The following is a 19978-nucleotide window of genomic DNA, read 5'->3' as shown; positions in this document are numbered from 1 at the left end:
TTCAAATGAGATGGCGTTGGTCTTTCTTTTTCTTGGCACAATTCTGGTACTGTGAAGGCTCAAAATCAACATCGATGACATTGCAATGTTGTTCAACACCACTTGTCGTTTCGTAGCTTTGCTGGTGCTGGAATTTGATTGGAGAGAGGAGGTATGGGTGGGAAATTAGGGAAATTTGTAAACTGCCTTAGTTCAGCTGGATACAAGTTTGTCCTAACTTCCAAGTTCATTTATTTCTCAAACAAACTGGACTCAGTTTTGAGCAAGTTCTTCATGAGTTTAACAAGTTTATTTGGCTATCATATATATATATGAAATACAATAAAAGATAAGATTCGAAATGAGGAGATACGTAAGAAGGTAGGCGTTGCATCCATTGAAAATAAGATGAGAGAGAATCGTTTACGGTGGTTTGAACATATTCGACGAAGGCCTAATGATGCTCCAGTTAGAAGGATGGAGAAATGGGAAAATATATTAATTAAAAGAGGTCGGGGTAGGCCTAAGAAGACTTGGATGGAGATGATAGGAAAGGATATGAATGCTTTGAACCTCACCGAGGACATGACATTGGATAAAAATGATTGGAGGAGAAGGATTCATATGGAAGACCCAGAATGATTTTCTTTTTTGGTTTATATCGCCGACCCCAATTGTTTTGGGATGAAGGCGTAGTTGTTGTTGTATATATATATATATACACACACAATGTCTCCTCTCTCCAGTCAGTACTGTTAATAAATTTGATGCCTCGCTTCCTAATAGATGCTGTCTATGCAGTTTAGATGAAGAAACAACGAGTCATTTTTTATTCACTTTTAAGGTAGCACAATCTATCTGGGGTGATGTGGTTGATTGATTTGGTCGAACAAGGAAACAATGCACATCTTAGGGATTAAATTTAAGGTTTATGTGAAAGTATCTTCAACAAGATACTATGATCAAGACCTTAATATTCTTGATAACAAATATGTGCACACATGCACAATAAGAACACTTAGAACACTTGTGCATAAAATCACAAAATCACAAACTCTGACAAATGCACCAAAGGCATAAAAATAAATATTTGAACTTTATTAGAAGCTTGGGCTTTGACTCAAAGCCATGAGAATACAAGAGGGGAGAGGCCCCTATTTATAACCAAACAAGGAGCCACATAGGGGGCTCCCAAGAGAGTCGTTGGGAGCCCTCAATGGTCACATATGTGACCGTTGGAGGCTCCCCAATGACTCTTTGGGGAGCCTCCCTATGTGGCACAAAATACAAAAAATAAAAAAGAAAGAAAGAAAAAGAAGAAGAAGAAGAAGAAGAAGAAAAATAAAAGAATTAAAAAAGGTTACAATCATATTCTAAAATGGAATATTATAGAAATACCCTTTTTGGGTGAACAATGAGACAAAAAAGAAATATATATATATATATTTATATATATATATAGAGAGATACATATACATATATACATAGTACATATGTATATGTATCTCTCTCTCTATATGAATATATATATATATATATATACGAGATTATAAGGTTGATACATAATTTAACACCCCCCCTCAAACTTAGGGCATGATGACTGAAAGTTTGTCAAGAAGAAAGTTGAATCGAGGTGCACATAAAGCTTTGGTGAAAAAGTCTGCCAACTGATATTCTGAAGTAACATAAGGTAGATCAATGACTCCTTTTAGATAGGCTTCACGAACATATTGACAGCCCATTTCAATGTGCTTAGTTCGCTCGTGGAAAGTATGATTTTTGGCAATGTAAATTGCACTCTTGTTATCACAGCATAACTTAGTGGGCCCTTCAATAGTGATCCCCATGTCTTCAAGCAACTGATGGATCCATACAATTTCTATAGTAGTAGTTGCATTGGCACGATATTCGGCTTCAGTTGATGATAGGGACACTTTTTGTTGCTTCTTACATCTCCACGAAATCAGTGAGTCTCCTAAGAACACACAAAAACCAGTGGTGGAGTGACGGTTATTTGGGTCACATCCCCAATCAGAGTCACAGTAAGCAATTAAATTTAAATCAGAAGAAGAGGATAAAAAAACTCCCTTATTTAGAGTACCCTTTATGTATCTTACAACTCGCAAGATGACACTCATGTGAATGAAAGTTGGTGCATGCTGAAACTGACTTGCAGTATGGACGGGATGAGAGATATTTGGTCTGGTGATACTCAGATACATCAATGAACCAACAAGCTGTCTGGAGGGAGTAGGATCTCAAAGGAGAACACCATCATCAATATTCATTTTAGCTCCTACTATATCAGGAGTTTCACAAACCTTTTAATCTGTAATACCTGATCTGCTATGTCACAGGGATTCGGCTAGGAGGGTGCCGCACCCGCGTCGACGCGACTCGACGCGGGTGCGGGTGCGGCACCGGGTGCGGTCAACCCGATCCTGGGTGCGTTGACCGCACCCAGGATCATTAAGGTCCATTTTTTTTTAAAAAAAAAATTTGCCCAAATGGGCTTCGAATTTTTTTTTAAAAAAATTTATGCAGCTGACAGGATCATTAAGGTCCATTAATACTATTTTGCAGCTGTCAGCTGCTGACAGCAGCTGTCTGTCAGCTGCAAAAAAAAAAAAACCCGCCTATTCCCCCACCCCCTTTATATATATATATATATATATATATATATATATATATATCATTTTTGCCCCTGCCGCACCCCCGCACCCGGGTTTTTTGGAAGTGCCGACTCCCTGCACCCGCACCCGCACCCATGTGACATAGCTGATCTGTCAATGATCTCAGAAGCAAGCTTAGTTTGAGATAAGAAATACCCTCTATGAGAGTATGCTACTTCAATACCCAAAAAATAAGTCAGAAAACCCAGATCAGACATTTCAAACTTATCTTTCAACATTGATTTTATGCTCTTAACCCCTTTAGAATCACTACCAGTTATGAGCATGTCATCCACATACAACAATAAGATGACAATACCTGCATTGGATTTTCTAACAAACAAAGCAGTATCAGTAAAACAGGATGAAAAACCATTTTCTATCATTATGAAATTAAACCTATCATACCAAACCTTAGGGGTTTGTTTCAAACCATAAAGTGTTTTTCGAAAGCGAAACACCTTTCCTTTAAGAGTCTTCATTCCAGGAGGAGCATCCGTATATACTTCTTCAGTTAGATCTCCATTTAGAAATGCATTCTTAACATCCATTTGATATATGTTCCATTTGTTGATTAATGCAACAATTATAAGACACCGGACAATAACCATCCAAGCTACTAGAGCAAAGGTCTCTTCATAATCAATCCCATATTCTTGACTATACCCCTTTGCAACCAGTCGAGCCTTATATCTTTCGAGGGATCCATCACTCTTAGTCTTAACCTTAAATACCCATCTACACCCTATTGTTTTCTTACCTCTAGTAAGGTCTTGAAATTCCCATGTCTTGGCTCTTCTCAGAGCTCCGAGTTCATTATCCATGGCGGCTATCCATTAAGGACATTTTCGTGCTTCCTCGAAGTTTTTAGGTTCTATGTAAGAATGAATGGTGCTTAGACAAACTCTATGTTTAGGTGAGAAGGATTCATATGAGATGAACCTAGAAGGAGTGTTTCTATGTCTTTCGGTCCCATGAAGGTTCTCCTCACTTTGAGGAGCAATCTTACTAGCATCATCATATCTTTCAAGGGCACTTCTGAAGGTGTTTCTATCTCTATGAGTATAGGTGATGGGATCCCTAGGAGGTTCCTCATCGACATGTTGAGGAAATGGAAAGGACACATGACTGGTTTCCCTGGTTTCATTATCACTTGAGTCATTCTGATTTGACTCATCATCACTAGTATCATCACTTTCAGTTAACAGATCAAATAAAAAAGAATAATCTACGTTTTCGTCATTAGATTCAAGGTTTTCGAAACCACTAAGATTTTTCAAAAAACTTACATTTCTCGAAACATATAATTTGTCATTTTTAACATCATAATATCGAAAACCCTTTTGGGTTTCAAAATAACCAAGAAAGGCGCAAGGAATGGCCTTTGGGGAAAGTTTGTCGTTTTTATCAATAAGAACAAAACATTTACATCCAAAAACCCTTAACCAGCTATAATCATGTTCTTTCTCATACAAATTTTCAAATGGAGAAATCTTGTTCAAATTTTTTGATGGAAGTCTATTTATGAGATGGACGGATGCGTGGGCTGCCTCGGCCCAGAGTTTTTTTGGAATATTTTGCGAAATGAGCAAGGTTCTAGTTGTTTCAATGATATGCCTATGCTTTTGTTCAGCTAACCCATTTTGTTGTGGGGTTTTAGGACAAGATTTTTGATGGAGGATACCATAACTTTCAAGATAACTCTTGAATTTGTTTGAAAGGTATTCGCCACCAGAGTCAGATCTAAGAATTTTTAAACTTCCATTGAATTGGTTAAAAACCATCATATGAAAAGTTTTAAAACTGTAAAACACTTCATGTTTATGTTTAAGAAAATATATCCAACAAAATCTAGTGTAATCGTCCACAAAAATCACATAGTATGAGAATCCTTCTTTAGATATCACAGGAGCTGGACCCCATACATCGGAATGAACAATTTCAAAGGGTTTTGTTGTAAATATGGATCTTTCTGAGAAAGGTATACTTTTCATTTTCCTAAGAATGCATTCATTACATACAAAATCCTCTTTATAAAGAAGTTTAATAAAAGACAAATAAATTTTTTTAACAATGTTCGGACGTCCCAGTCTCTTATGCCATACATGCATATCTTTGTTTTGAGCAACATTACAAAATTGATTTTTGGGAACTTGAAGAAAATCAACATAGTAGAGGTCTCCTCTCCTAGAGCCTTCCCCAATCAATCTCCCGGACCGGCGATCCTGTATCCAACCTTTGTTATAAGAAAATTTTATATCGCAACTATGGTTCGAGAGCTGAGAAACCGAAAGTAAATTTAAATTTAGTTTTGGTATAAGACGAATTTTTGGAATAAAGAAATCTTGTTTTTCAAAATTACCTATTCCTTTAATTTCAAGAGGTGTTTCATCCGCCGTTGAGACAAAAGATGGAAGAGAATTTTTAGAAAACTCGAAAAGAGAACAAGCACTCGGGGTCATGTGAAAGGATGCACCGGAATCTAGAAGCCAAGATGTCTGACCGGGTGGTGAGGAAGTAGACATAGCGACTCCGGAAATCCCTCCTTTGAGAAGGGGTTGTAAAGCTTCTACAATTTGTTGAAGGGAAATAGACCCATTTGACGATGAAGGTCGTTCCTCCGGTTGAGATGTCATAGCCGTTGCAAGCAATTTCTTCCATTTTGGACAAATAGGTTTAATGTGCCCCGGCTCTTTACAAAAATGACATGTAAGCTTGCTATAGTCCCTCTTTGCTCCTTGACCACTTGAGTTTTGATTCTTGAAGTGAGGGGGCTTGTAGGTACTTAAATTGCTCCCCGGTCTTGAGACGACATTAACACCTTCATTTTCTTCATTGTTGGAAGGTGTAGCAAGAACACTTAGGTTGCTCTTGCTTATACCCATCCGAGTCTCTTCCCCACTAAGTTTAGTAATTACATCTTCAAGAGAGAGGGAAGTGAAAGCGGATAAAAGAAAAGATCAGATTTGTTCAAATTCGGGCCTAAGCCCATTAAAAAATTTGAAAAATCTATGGCGGAGCTCTATGGCTTCACCACTCCACTTAGGTTCGAGCATAGCAAGCTCGTCCCAAATAGAAGAGAGCTCGGCAAAATACTCTCTTATAGTCATCTCCCCTTATTGAAGCGTTAGCGCCCTTTTTTGGAGATAGTACTTATGGGACAAATCCCTAGAGGTGTACATCTTCTCAAGATATTCCCATGCTTGAGAAGCCTTTTTGAACTTGATGATATTTGCATTAATTCTCGTTTCTACGGACGAAAACATCCAAGAGAGGATTTTAAAATTCCCCATTTCCCATTCTTCACGGTTATCTTGGGTTTCGGTTCGGGAATCGAGCCTTGGACATAGCCCCAAAGTCATTTTCCTTTGATGTGAGCTTCCATATTTCTGGCTCAAACATGATAGTTGGAGTTTGAACCCAAGAGAGAAATGAGAGTCTTTTTCATCCATTAGAGAGGAGAGATGATGAAAAACAATACGTACTTCAAGGGTTTCTCAAGTCTTCCTTGATAAAGGAGGCTTCTAAAATATTGCCCAAAGAAGTTGATCCACTCCAAAAAACAATAGCTTGAAGGCACGTTTTTCGAGGAACTAAAAAACAAACAAACGCACGATCCTTCTTCTTCAAACGAGGCTCTGATACCATGTGAAAGTATCTTCAACAAGATACTATGATCAAGACCTTAATATTCTTGATAACAAATATGTGCACACATGCACAATAAGAACACTTAGAACACTTGTGCATAAAAGCACAAAATCACAAACTCTCACAAATGCACCAAAGGCATAAAAATAAATATTCTAACTTTATTAGAAGCTTGGGCTTTGACTCAAAGCCATGAGAATACAAGAGGGGAGAGGCCCCTATTTATAACCAAACAAGGAGCCACATAGGGGGCTCCCAAGAGAGTCGTTGGGAGCCCCCGACGGTCACATATGTGACCGTTGGAGGCTCCCCAACGACTCTTTGGGGAGCCTCCCTATGTGGCACAAAATACAAAAAATAAAAAAGAAAGAAAGAAAAAGAAAAAGAAAAAGAAAAAGAAAAAGAATTAAAAAAGGTTACAATCATATTCCAAAATGGAATATGCGTAAAATAAGTATTTACAGAAATACCCTTTTCGGGTGAACAATGAGACAAAAAGGAATATATATATATATATATAGAGAGAGAGAGAGAGAGAGATACATATACATATATACATAGTACATATGTATATCTCTCTCTCTCTCTCTCTCTATATATATATATATATATATATATATATATATATATATATATATATATATACACACGAGATTACAAGTGTCACGGGCTAATTTTCCAAGGCCAAATTTTTCGCCTTTCAAGCCAAGGAAGGCCCGTGCGGCACTAGGCCTCACGGCCTAGTCAGCTTCACAGCATGTGTTTCCCACACGTAAACTTCTTACCCAACGGAATGTCAACTTAGCAAACCCTTCTTTCTAATAAGTCCTTTCGAACATGGTCCATTGCGTATCCGATCACCACTTTCGTGCACAACCGTCCCATACCGGCTAGCACCTTCAACGGCCAAGCCAACCATGCCTTACTACTCCCACAAGCAAGCACATGTTGGCAATAGCTGAAACATGTCTTCACGGCATTACCGACTTAACCAACATCCAACACGGGTCATGGGGAGCATGGCACATCCCAAAGCCTTTATCGATGTATGCCATGCCTCCAACTATCATTGCGAGCCAACCTTCCAACTATCATTGTGAACCAACCTTCCTGAATTCCAGCCATCCACGCCAACAACTCACAGATGGCTTAGCCTCGCGTGCCATGGAGCAGATCACGATCCCATGGGCACACCCATACCATAACCTCACCACAGAAGGGACAAGGTCTTTCGACCCCCAGTCCGCAAACCAGTTGATGATTTTCTGCCATAGCGAACAACACCACCCAAACTCGTTCGCCGGCGTTGTGCACTCACTTGCACAACCCCATGCCACTTGGCATGGTTGGGACCGCATCTCCGCACCAAGAGCCGCCTGCCTGCACACCCAAGGCCTTTGCCTACGTCCCATGGGGGATTTGAACTACACACGGACACCCCCATGCACTCCCAGTGCTGCCCGTGCGATATAGGGGGTGCCTATGCCAAACTGCTGCAACATATGCTAAACAACTTTAACATGAGGTCCCCTATATAGGTGTTTTAGGAGCTAGGCCCCTGCCAGCAAGAGGAACCCGAATAACACTTGGGGAACCATAAATTTCTCAACTTCGGAATTCTTCAAATCCGCCTTCACCCATGCGTTCCCCATAATCCATTTACACGGTGAATCTTCGATCTTGGCCCCAAACAACTTCAAATGCTCGTTGGATTATCGCCTCAAAGATTGTGCACGCAATCGTGCCCACACTGCGCACATTGCTGCACATGCCAAACCCTGACCAAGCTCACCGCAACTACGTGCCCACCGTATGCTGTGCTTCGCACGCCACATGCGCCACGCACGACAATGGTCTGTGCAACACACGACACCACTGTTATGCATGTGCACCAAACTCTGCACACATGGACAAGGCCTGTTTGCCACGGGGTTGACCCGACTGCCTCATGCACGCTGCAACCAACCAATCCATCACTCTTGGGGCACTTCCACCGCACTTCACACACATCCATGCATCTGTTGCCGCATCTGCACTGCACCACACCTGTGCACATGCCCCACTCCTTGCACAACCTTGTGCCCCACTCCAGCACAGGACACTATCTGTGGCATGCACGCACCTCTTATGAATGTGCACTGCACCCTGCCAGTGCACATGTCACACACTCCTTCCACTGTCCAGTGCCAAGCTCAGGCACATGACGCAATCAGTGACATGCACACACCTTTTCAGCACCTGCGTTGCACCAACCCGTGCACATGCCACACCCCTTTGCACAGCCCAGTGCCAAGCTCAGGCACACAACACTATCAGTGGCATGCATACGTCTCTTCAACCCCATGCACCGCACCAAGTCCCATACCTATGGCACGTTGCAAGGCTCTCCGAGATTTCATGTGCAACAACAAGGGTGATACATAATTTAACAGTTTCATGGGTGCAGAGATGCGGGAGATTGCTTTTGGCATTATTAGTCTGGAACTTATGGAAATTAACGAACAAATATGCTCAAGATGCTGCTGCATTGGGCCTACATGGGATGAAGTCTGAAGGACGGAGAAGCTGTAGAGAAAATATACTGAAAATTAATTGGCCAACATATATTGCAGACAGGGTTTTTTGGTGGCTTAAAGGAGGTCCACTACCTGATTTACAGGTGCAGACATTAGCTGGTACTCTAGCAATCTCGTTAGGATTGTATCAAGCAAAAAACAGGTGGAAACTTGCCTGGTCCATCCAAGTTGATCATGGATATTTCCTATTTGCGAAGGAGCTGTATTTTCAAGATGAGCTGGATTTTCCTGAAATTAAAGCTTGGGAAATTATCAATCGTAATGATAGTAGATATAATGGTGTTGGTTGTGGTGCATGCGAACTCCAGAGCTTGGTGAACTACTATTAATGCTTTTAAGGAAGGACGAGGGAGGCGTCTTCAGACTCTTTTAGTGGTTGATAGCCTGGTTCCTTCTTGGACTGTTGCTTTAAGAGATCCTTCACCTTATGTAATGTTTTGTCTTTGGTTAAATAAAGTAGGGGATGTCTTATTTTGGAAAAATAAACCTTTTGATTGGTCTTCGGCTGCTTGAGACTTTACGTAGTGTGGAGGGGGCCTTAATCCCCCAACTTGTTGATCAGTGATCAGCTATGTCACCTGGGTACGGGTACAGTGGGTACAACACGGCAATTAAAAAAAAAGTGGGTACAGAGACACAGCTAAATATATACTGAAAAATATATATTATACATCTAAAATATCTATTATATATCTAAAATATATATTATATATTGAAAATATAATATAATAATATATAATATAAGACACAGAAAATGCCGTGTCCAGGTACCAGTACCCGTGTCGACATGGGTACGGCACCCTAAATGCCGTGTCACCGAGAAAGAGGTACGGTGCTCCTTCTCTTGCAACCACGACAGCCTCCGATCGCCGGAAAAGTCGCCGAGAAAGAGGTACGGTGCTCCTCTCGATTCTAGGTGAGGGATCGAACATGGGTTCGATCCCGTGTAGTCTTTTGAGGTGAGGGTACCTGAGGACCTTTTGCATGGCTGTTTGTTGCTCTTTTGTTGTTTCGTGAAGTAAATTTGGTTTTGGGGGTTTTCATCGACCCTAATCCGAAAAACCCTAACCTCTGAGTTGGAAGTTTGAGGGTTTCCATTGTGAAAGGGGGGTCGGCTGAGGTAGGGGATGGCCCCAGCCGTGTGGATCCCGAGTATTCCTTTTTGGGATTACCTCAGATTTTGGGGATGATTGACGAAAACCCCAATTCAGTCGAAATTGGGGATTTACATTTTATTTCGATTTGAGGGGGAAATTGTATTTCGATTTCTTGAAAATATATGTACGCTATGAGGTATCGGATGGCCCCAGTTGTAGGGTTTTCAATCTCTTGTTAATTTGATGATGCTAACTCATTTAATGATTGATTCTCGATGTTTTAGCATTTTATGTAATATAATGTGGTTAAATTAAATTAGAATCAATAAAATGTGCTATTGAATCAAAGCAAATGATGTGTTATGTGAGATTAGGGGCTTATCCTCATACACAGAGTGGATGTGTGTCTAGTGCCTATGTGCACATGTGAGGTATGTTTATGTTGTGCACGGGTGCATGCTTGGGCATGTACAATGTGTGTTATTGGTAGACTCTAAATCTGAACACTTATGTGTTAGTTACACTTATCAAACTTGATTTCTAATCAAGTCCGTAATGCATACTCTCTTTTGATATTGATCAGCCATATAAATGGGTGCTGTGCACCTTTTGAACTGGGTCATAGCAGGCCCAGCTGACCCAGTCAGCTGGGAGCTGGCCTGTAACTCGCTTGAAAAAAAAAAAAAGAGGTAAATAATATTCACACGAGTTCTGTTATGTACCAAATTTGGGTAATTTTGGGTTTCTACTTAAATCTGATACGTTGTGTCTCCACTTATTTTCATGTGAATCAAATAGTTAATGAGAATCTGATATGTAACAAAGGCGACATATTTTTGTTAGCATAAACTTGATTTAAAATCTGCTGATTTGCTTAAGCATTGATTAAATGTGTTGTTGAGAGCTGGAACACATACGTGTTTGCCTGTGTGTGTGTTGACATATACCACACTCAATCCTGTCATTTTTTTTTGTGAACAGGAACCACACATAAATCTGTATAATTTTCTGTGCACGAGAGTGTCAAAAGAAAACTAGGTTCAGCGCGTGTTGTTTTGAGAAATATGTAGATGCACAAGTTCAGATGCATGTGATTAGTTAGAAAAAAAAAATATATGGTTTTGATTCCTTGACCTAGAGTTTGTTAAGTTTTAACAGTAATACTCACCGATTTTGGGGCTGACAGATTTGAGGTAGATTCTTGAATCAACCAATATATATATATATATATATATATCAATATATATATCAGTATATAAACATATGAGTGTAAACACTGGATCAGATTTCGAAAGAGGTTTTAACATATTGAAATTTATTTATGAAGTCCCAAATGTTAACTTCTTTTGGAACCACAAAAATTTACCTGTCTTAAATAGTCAACTAACACTAAACTGAATGATTGTTGCAATTTTGTTTTGTTGTAGCATTCTAATTCAATCTGATTCTAAAAGGAAATTAAATTTCTGGCATGTACAAGAAATCTGTTTGGAAACTCAAATGGAATCTGAATTTTTGTTGCCTCTAACTTTGGTTAGAAAGTGGTAAAACCGATCTGTCTTGGACAGTCAACTAAATCTAAGGATAGTAGATGTTGAATTTGAATGATTATAAAAGTTTTGTGTTTTTAGTTGTCATGGAAAAATTATATGTTTAGTTCAATGTGCATTCCTTTATTTGCTATGAAATGTGGCATGGTGAACACAAAACTTGATTATCTATATGTACCTTATGTTGACTGAAATTTTGCAATATCTTATTAAATTGTATAGTGATTGTGTGTGCGGACCACTCATAGGAAGCATGTGTTGCTCATGAAATAGCAAATTGTAAATGCATGTGCATATATGGGATCGAAGTCTATTGGCCTGTAGAATCATGCATAAATATTCTCATGAAACTATTAGGTGATTTCATGAAAACACTTACACATGAATGGTTACACATGCATATGACTGCGAAAGCTCATGCACATTTTAAAATGGTATGAATGAATGTGCATATGGAATTATGCTGGTATGATTGCCTACATTGCAAGTTATGATTTTTGCATGCGATGCATCGATGGACTAAATGGACCATCATCGGCCTGGAGAGCCGTGGGTTTGGGTTGTTTTCATATATGTTTTTTTTTAATGCATCACTTAAACCACATGAGATGGTTTGACACTTTACTACACTGTTCTATGTGTTTACACGGGCTGGAGTCCCGAATGGGTCCCCGCAAGGGAGGATGCGGGTTTTTCACTTTACTTTTGCATATTGTGTTGCAAGCTTAAAGAATGGACTTAATAAAAAAGATAATGAATAAGAACAGTATAACATACGTTCTGGGATATCTCATCTGGAGTATGAGAATCTTAGATATCCGGTCTTGGGGAGACTGTGAGGATACAAAAACTCTGTGTGCTGAAATTTTATCCCCTGAACCCGATATTGAGGTTCTTTCTCCTAGCCACGGTTTTAGGGAGAGTCCGCCACTTTACCCGGGAGTGGTGTGTTGGTCACAGCTGTGAGTTTGTTTGGTACCAAGGAAGTGACACTTGTGGGCGTGGGGTGTCCCTTGTGTCCCCGACATTAGATGTGGAGGTCTAATGTTCCGATGGATGGTGCTGTTTCCTGATATCGGTCGAGGGCTAAGTTGGAACCCAGTAATAAAATACAAATTGTGTGTTAAGCTACCCTGGGAACCTACTTGACCTCGGGGTTTGTACCCGTTTGGTGTATCCGCGGGCCACAGTAATTAAAAAGAGGAACTTAAAGATGTGTGCATCTAATAGGGCATGCATATGGAAAGATGGAACTTAAATGAAAGATAACAGAAGAAATCATGCATTGCACCTAATCATGCATTTTTCTGTTATGCATTAGATCATGCATGTTTGACTCATTCTTGATATCATGACATCATTTGTTGGTAGCATATGGCTTACTTTGTGAAATCATGCTGAAAGGTTTGATCATTTAGTTATTAATATATGACACTGTTTACTGTTCTTGACTGGTGAGTAAATGCAATTATTGGTAGTTATGGATATTTAGATGTTGCAAATTTTATATCTGCACTCACTCAAATCACTGCATGAAATCTTATCCATGTTCTTTCTCTCACCTGGTTTCTTTAGAAGTAGCTGTGCTCAGAATTTCGGTTCTGACACCCTACTTTGTTGGTTTTTCACAGAAAATGGTGAACAATGAAGTTGGACATGCATCTGGGGATGGATGAGTTATACTTGGGCTTGTCAGCTTCAGTAGAGGACATAATGGCTCTTTCTTTTGTCTTTCAGTTCTTTTAATTTCTGCAAGTGTTATTTTACTTTCAGTTGAAGAAAACCTTGTCTTTGAAATTACTTACTCATTAATAAAAGAGTTTTAGTTGGTTGATTTGGATGATAATTGCAACTTCGTTTGTGGTGGATGGGCTATCCAATGGAAAGTGGAACTGTGAGGACCCCAGATCTCTGGGAAGGTTTCCGCAACTCTTAGAAAAAAAAAAAAATTTCCGCATTTTTAAAAGGGTATGGATTGGGGTCGTTACATTTACTATCTTCTTTGTTTAATTTATTTATTTCTAATTATCTATTGGGTCCTTTTAGAGGGTAACGCCCCTCTAGAAACCCTAATCTCTATTTTCTGGAAATCTCAAAATTTATTAAATTTTTAATATTAAATAATTAACTATTAATTATTTATTAGTTAATAAATACCAAGAAAATTTTAGAGGGTACCTTATCCCTCTGGGAGTCTTTTTAACCTTACATTTCTTTAATTTAAACCTGTATTTTAAATTTAAAGCTTTAATTTTGTTGGATCTGGATCCAAATCCAAGATCCAAATCCATATCCAAAATCTTATACATCCTAAGCTGGATCAGATCCTAATTGATATGGGTCTTGGACTGAGTCTAGACCCATATTAACTTGGATCATATGGATCCAATCCGATCTAATCCAGACTCTGTCATATCGAGGCGGGCCTTTTTTGAAAAAATATGATTTTCGGGCCAACCGTAGCCCGAATTCAGAAAAATCAAATATCATTGAACTCAGAATTTTAAGGCACATCTAACGATATGTAATTTGATTTTTGCCTCTAACTTTAGCCTGAATTTAACCCGAATTTTGCTTGAATTTGGCTTGATTTTAAAGGTTGAATATAAAAGTTTTTATCACCTTTTAATTGGCTCATTTAGGTCTTGCCGATGAGACTTGGGCCAAGCCCAGATTCATATGTTCCTACATCACAACCAAATTTTCAGAAATTTCTAAGTCTAACAGTATAAAAACACACGATATTACAATATGAAGAAGTGAAAGCAAAACTCATAAACTGGAAAGTAGCAAGTGGAGTTTATGGGTAAATATGGGCAGTGCTTGTGCAAAGTGGGTCAAAAAACTGAAAAGTGATAAATTGTAAAGTCTTACCAATTTTTTTAAGTGGGAATCAGGTGGCCCTCGATAGTGGGCTAAGTGTAACACCCCGAAATCTTAACCCAAATTTTGAGGATTTTTTTTTTGTTTCAATACAGCGGAAACAAGTCATACCGTGGGGCTAAGCATTCCAGAACATTACAGATGGAGCAAGACCAAAACATTCATTTCATTTCAATATCAATAAAAATTAAGATCAGAGTTCTCACACTATCCTTGGAACAGTAAATCCAAAAATCCCGATCGAAGTCTCATCCCGTAGTCGCTCCTAAATCCAACTCTTCACCTGAAATTTTATAGGAATTAGACTACAACTGTCTAAGTAGGAAATCCGTAACTTTTAATGTGGTACATCATGAATCCAGTATGTGATATGGGTGTCAAGTATGATGTTCAATATATATACAAAAAATAAACAAAGGTCTATACTGTGACAGTCAACAATTGACCAGAAGTTAACTGGCAGGTAACATCAATAGCCACATTTATATATCCCACAACCACAATATGAATCCACACAATTATTCAGAGAAATGCAATTATGACAATTTATAATTCAAGTCCACATTCATACCACAGGGTGCATCCATTATGCATAAAGAAATATTAAACCATACCATGATGCACAATTTTAGTACAACAAGACATTTAACATATATTAAAAGTTAAACATCACGCATCCACCAAACATATAACAATTAAGAAAATAGATAACAAATGCATGTTCTAATGCATAGTAGGAAAATGCATGACTTATGTGTAATGCATGAATCATCTTATTATCTTTCCTTAAGTTTCCCTTTCCATATGCATGCCCTATTAAATGCATACAATTTAAGTTTCTCTTTTTAATTACCATTGCCCGCGGATACACCAAACGGGTACAAACCCCGAGGTCAAGTAGGTTCCCAGGGTAGCTTAACACACAATTTGTATTTTATTACTGGGTTCCAACTTAGCCCTCGACCGATATCAGGAAACAACACCATCCATCGGAACATTAGACCTCCACATCTAATGTCGGGGACACAAGGGACACCCCACGCCCACAAGTGCCACTTCCTTGGTACCAAACAAACTCACAGCTGTGACCAACACACCACTCCCGGGTAAAGTGGCGGACTCTCCCTAAAACCGTGGCTAGGAGAAAGAACCTCAATATCGGGTTCAGGGGATAAAATTTCAGCACACGGAGTTTTTGTATCCTCACAGTCTCCCCAAGACCGGATATCTAAGATTCTCATACTCCAGATGAGATATCCCAGAACGTATATTATACTGTTCTTATTCATTATCTTTTTATTATGAGTCAATTAATGAGTTTTGCAGTTCCACATGCAAAAACAAGGCAAAAGCTCGCATCAACCCCTGCGAGAACCATCACGAGACTCCAGCCCGTGGAAACACATCGAACAGTGCAATATAGAACAATAATATAAAGTATGATTTTTGCGATGCATTTAACCAATTAAAGAAAAAGCAAACCCAAGCTTAAGGCTCTCCAGGTCTGTGATGATTCATCTAGACCATCGATGCATCGTATGCAAAAATCATAACAACTTGCAATGTATGCAATAATACCAACATGATTCCAAATGCGCATTCATTCATACCATTTTAACAATGTGCATGAGCTTCCACAGTCATATGCATGTGTTCACCATCCATGTGTAAGTACTTTCATGTGATCACTTAACACACATGCATTCATCTATAATTCATAAGTACATTAGAACATTTATGCATGATTTTACATGCTAAACACACATTTATTTCATGTATGCACTTTCCAAAGCCAACTTTGCAATATGTTAACAGGCACCAAATACCTCACATGTTGCAAACTATAAAGCATGCTGACATGTGCCAAATACATGTGCACCCACGCACATACAAACCCAATCATAAGCATGTCATTTCCCAATCATATGCATCCTCACTATGTGTGTTACCTACATCACATACGTGTATTAACCAATACATATCTCCTTTGAGTGTGTGAGTGTGCACATAAATTACACACGCACATCAAAAATATCACTAACTGAGCCATGATTTCATTCATAAATGCACAACCAGTACAATGAAATGCTAAGATAACATTTCACGTATTCGCTGGGCAAAAGTGTAAGTTTTTGCATAGGCTAAGGAAGATGGTCGAGCTTACCAATCCCGTACCCCCATCTTTCTAGCTAAAAAAAATAGTCAATTCAGCCCAGCCGACTAAATTCAGTCCATTCGACTAAATTCAGTCCACCCGACTAAATTCAGTCCATCCAACTAAATTCAGTCCAGCCGACTAAGAAACCAGATTGCATAACAGGGTTTCTGACTGCTGACTGTCAGTTGGTCATAACCCGATAATTCTGGACAAATCTGGACCAGATCTGTCACTCCATTTCCTAATAAAAAATGACTATACAACCTGTGTAAAATTGCACTGCATTCAATGTAATGGGCAATAACATTACTGGTGTGTAAAAGTGATGAGCCACTGTATAAACAGATGATAACATTGATTCTGTTCTTTCATTTTGCTCATAAAAGCATCTACCATTACACAGGCAATATCAAAGAAGAAAATATCACATTGGAACAGCGCTAAAGCGTAATACTAATGACACAATATAAGAAGTAGAATTTCGTATAAAGAACATAATTCATAAGAAATTCCTATCATCTTTGTTGCTCCAAATACACAATGAAAATGCTCATTACCGTATTGAACAAATAGTGTCAAACCCACAAGATCACCAACAAAACAATAACCATCTTCCCGTGACTAAGTTTAACCATGACTTCTGATAATTAAGGCTTCAAATCACATTTAATAACACTGATTTCTTCGGATCTGATAGGATATGTGCTTTGTATTTCAAGAACATACTAGGAATCAAGGAAATGTTGTAATTATCTATATCAGTCCAAGATCCACATTTACAACTCACATTCTGAACCAGTTTCAGAACTTATGCGGGTGCATATTCATGATCAACACCTCCAGAGAAAAAAAAACATTGTACGGGAAAGCTTCGATCAACACTTCTTTTTTTTTTTTTCAAGATTCCGATTATAAAACACGCAACCCACCCCCACTCTCTTAACCACATTCCATTGCAAGAACCATCATCGGTTTCTAGGACAAGAAACGCCAATTTATGTTGATTTTGGGGATTTCTTTAATGTCCACCGAAATCCCCCCCAATTTCTTAATAGAAATCAGAACAAAAATAAAACCCCCCAAATTCTACACATAAAAACCAAGAATACAATTAAAAGAAACGATAATCATGACCGTAGCATTCTGATTGCAGGACCCCCCCCCCCCCCCCCAAATCTGGGGTTATCAAATCCAAGAAATCGAAACCCCACGGCTGGGCTAACCAAAGCTTCAACCGAAATCCCAAATCGGTTTGATTTGAGATTTTCCAAGTTAGGGTTAAGCAAGAAAACCCCCAAATCGAAAATCACGACTATCAGAAACCCCAACTCACGGGCCTGCGTTTTCCGGTAGCCAAGATCCCTATCAAGAACAACCGAGCACCTAATGCCTTGTTTTCTTGACCGACCCACAACACAGACACATGATACAATCAATACCAAACAAAAAGTGCAGAAATCCTACCTGTTCTGGCGATTGGAGGAGGAGGTGGCTGACGCTGCTGCAAGAAGAAGGCCGTCGGCGATTCTGGTGGCAGGCGATTGCGGCAGCAGGTGGCCAGGAGGCTTGCCGACGACAGAGCTCCTGCCAGCGTGAAGGGCGCGATCGGGAGGCTGCTGTCGATGGTCGGCCTGCTGTTTCGCAGCCGCGATGCCGGTGGAGAGGGTGATGAGGGGCAGAGGAGAGGGAGAGCAAGAAATCCAGGACTCCCTTTTTGCAGGAGGGCAGCCCATGAAAAGGGAGGGGATAGGTTTTCCCCCCTTTCCCTTCGGCGGCCTCGCACGACCCCGCCCCCTGCTTCCATCGTGTTAGGGTTCTTTCAGAACCCTAACCGCAATCTTCCCTCCATTTTATCGGGCAGACACCTGCCCTTTAATTTACGTTTTTTTTTTATCGGTATCGCAGGGCGCGACCCGGGTCCGGATTCGAGACCCGCGAGCCTGCTGCGATCTGGATCAGCGGATCCTTTGCTTACCTGGGTCCGCGATTTGGGTCCGAAGTTCTCCAATAGCGTGGATCCGCGGATTGGATCCACGTGTGATATTTAATTTATTTTATATCCCTTTATGAGTCTTGGATCCGAGATTTGGATCCCAGACCCAAATCAAACCGTTTACGCATTATATCTATAAAAATCCAATTAATTCCCAAAAAAATGCGGTTATTACACTAAGCCTGTGATTTTTTTTTTAGATAAACCTGTAATTTTTTCCACTCAAAGGGATTAAACCAATGGCGGGGGAAAACCTATAAGTGGATGGAGATTAGGTTAAACTGTAAGTAGCAAGTAAAACCTGTAAGTGTCTGTTGCCAGATTAGGTTAAGCCCATAAGTGACAGATTAGATTAAATCTGTAAGTGATAAAAGAAAACCCATACTTGGCCAGATTAGGTTTAAACTTGTAAGTGTTGCCACTTATGTTAAAGCCATAAGTGGTTAGGAAAAATCCATAAGTGGCTAAAGAAAACCATAGGGTTTTTATTTTTATTTTTATTTTTTAGAACTTTTTATCCAACATCTGTCGATTTTTCTGCATCATCCCATTGAATTTGGCTCATCTGCTTTTGAAATGAATTCTCTTGAATTTATCTGGTGGATTGTGGTTGCTACTTGCTGCTGGATGTTAGATGAGTTTATTTATTATCATGGGAATGATCCCAATATGTATTACATTTGAAGTTTTAACATGCATGTGGAAGTCTTTAGTTCATGAATTCTAATCTGCGATCATTTTATTGTGAAGGTGCTGAGACAGCCTGGGATATGCTCTGTGAGGAGGAGACAAGCAGGCACATCACGACATCTTGTGAAGCTTTAAACAATATTTTAGGCGGAGGAGTTCATTGCAAGGAAATCACTGAAATTGGTTAGGTTTTTCTGTTTTCAATATTACTTTAGAAGCAAATAAATCTAGGCTGCTATGTATTGTATTCTGCACTATTATCGAATTGTACTACAGCAGATTTATTTGTTTATTTTCATTAGAAACAATGCTACCTTCTTATCATAATAAATAAATTAAACCGCAATAGGGATATCTTTTAAACAATAAGCATAAGCACAGTCAATAAAAATTTAAAAAGAAGATATATGAACATTTATCTTCAAGTTAGCATTTGATTTAATTAAGTAGGAATGAAGATAAAAAAAAAGATACTTTCTTATCATAGTAAATACATTAAACCACGGTAATGGTGATGTTTAAACAATAAGCATAAGGAACAAATTGAGATCAAGACTCACACAAATTTTCTTGAAGAAAACAAATTGATTTGTTGGACTTGATTGGTTAAGCCTTATTGCACTGCCTCATGTGGATTTTAGTAAACAGTGATTTAGAGGAATTTTCTTTTTCTTGTTCTTCTGCTTTCTAAACCCAAGTTCCAGCTTTGGTCTCTCTCTTTCTCTCAAG

The 19978-nt window shown here is 39.1% G+C and overlaps 1 protein-coding gene across 1 annotated transcript in view; it reads left to right on the top strand.

Moving 5' to 3' along the window:
• RAD51C (RAS associated with diabetes protein 51C) overlaps nucleotides 1-19978 on the top strand; it is a 174068-nt gene that overhangs the window by 1623 nt on the left and 152467 nt on the right. The window contains exon 3 of the mRNA XM_089980901.1: nucleotides 19310-19432. Coding sequence (XP_089837027.1) covers nucleotides 19310-19432 — 123 coding nt within the window. The remainder of the gene's footprint in view (nucleotides 1-19309; nucleotides 19433-19978) is intronic.

The sequence above is a fragment of the Nuphar pumila genome, chromosome 11 (genome assembly GCF_984573655.1).
Source record: "Nuphar pumila chromosome 11, dmNupPumi1.hap1.1, whole genome shotgun sequence".
In the NCBI taxonomy this organism is placed as follows: Eukaryota; Viridiplantae; Streptophyta; class Magnoliopsida; order Nymphaeales; family Nymphaeaceae; genus Nuphar; species Nuphar pumila.
Note: the sequence above shows the minus strand (reverse complement) of the source record. Positions and strands in the feature narration are given on the sequence as shown.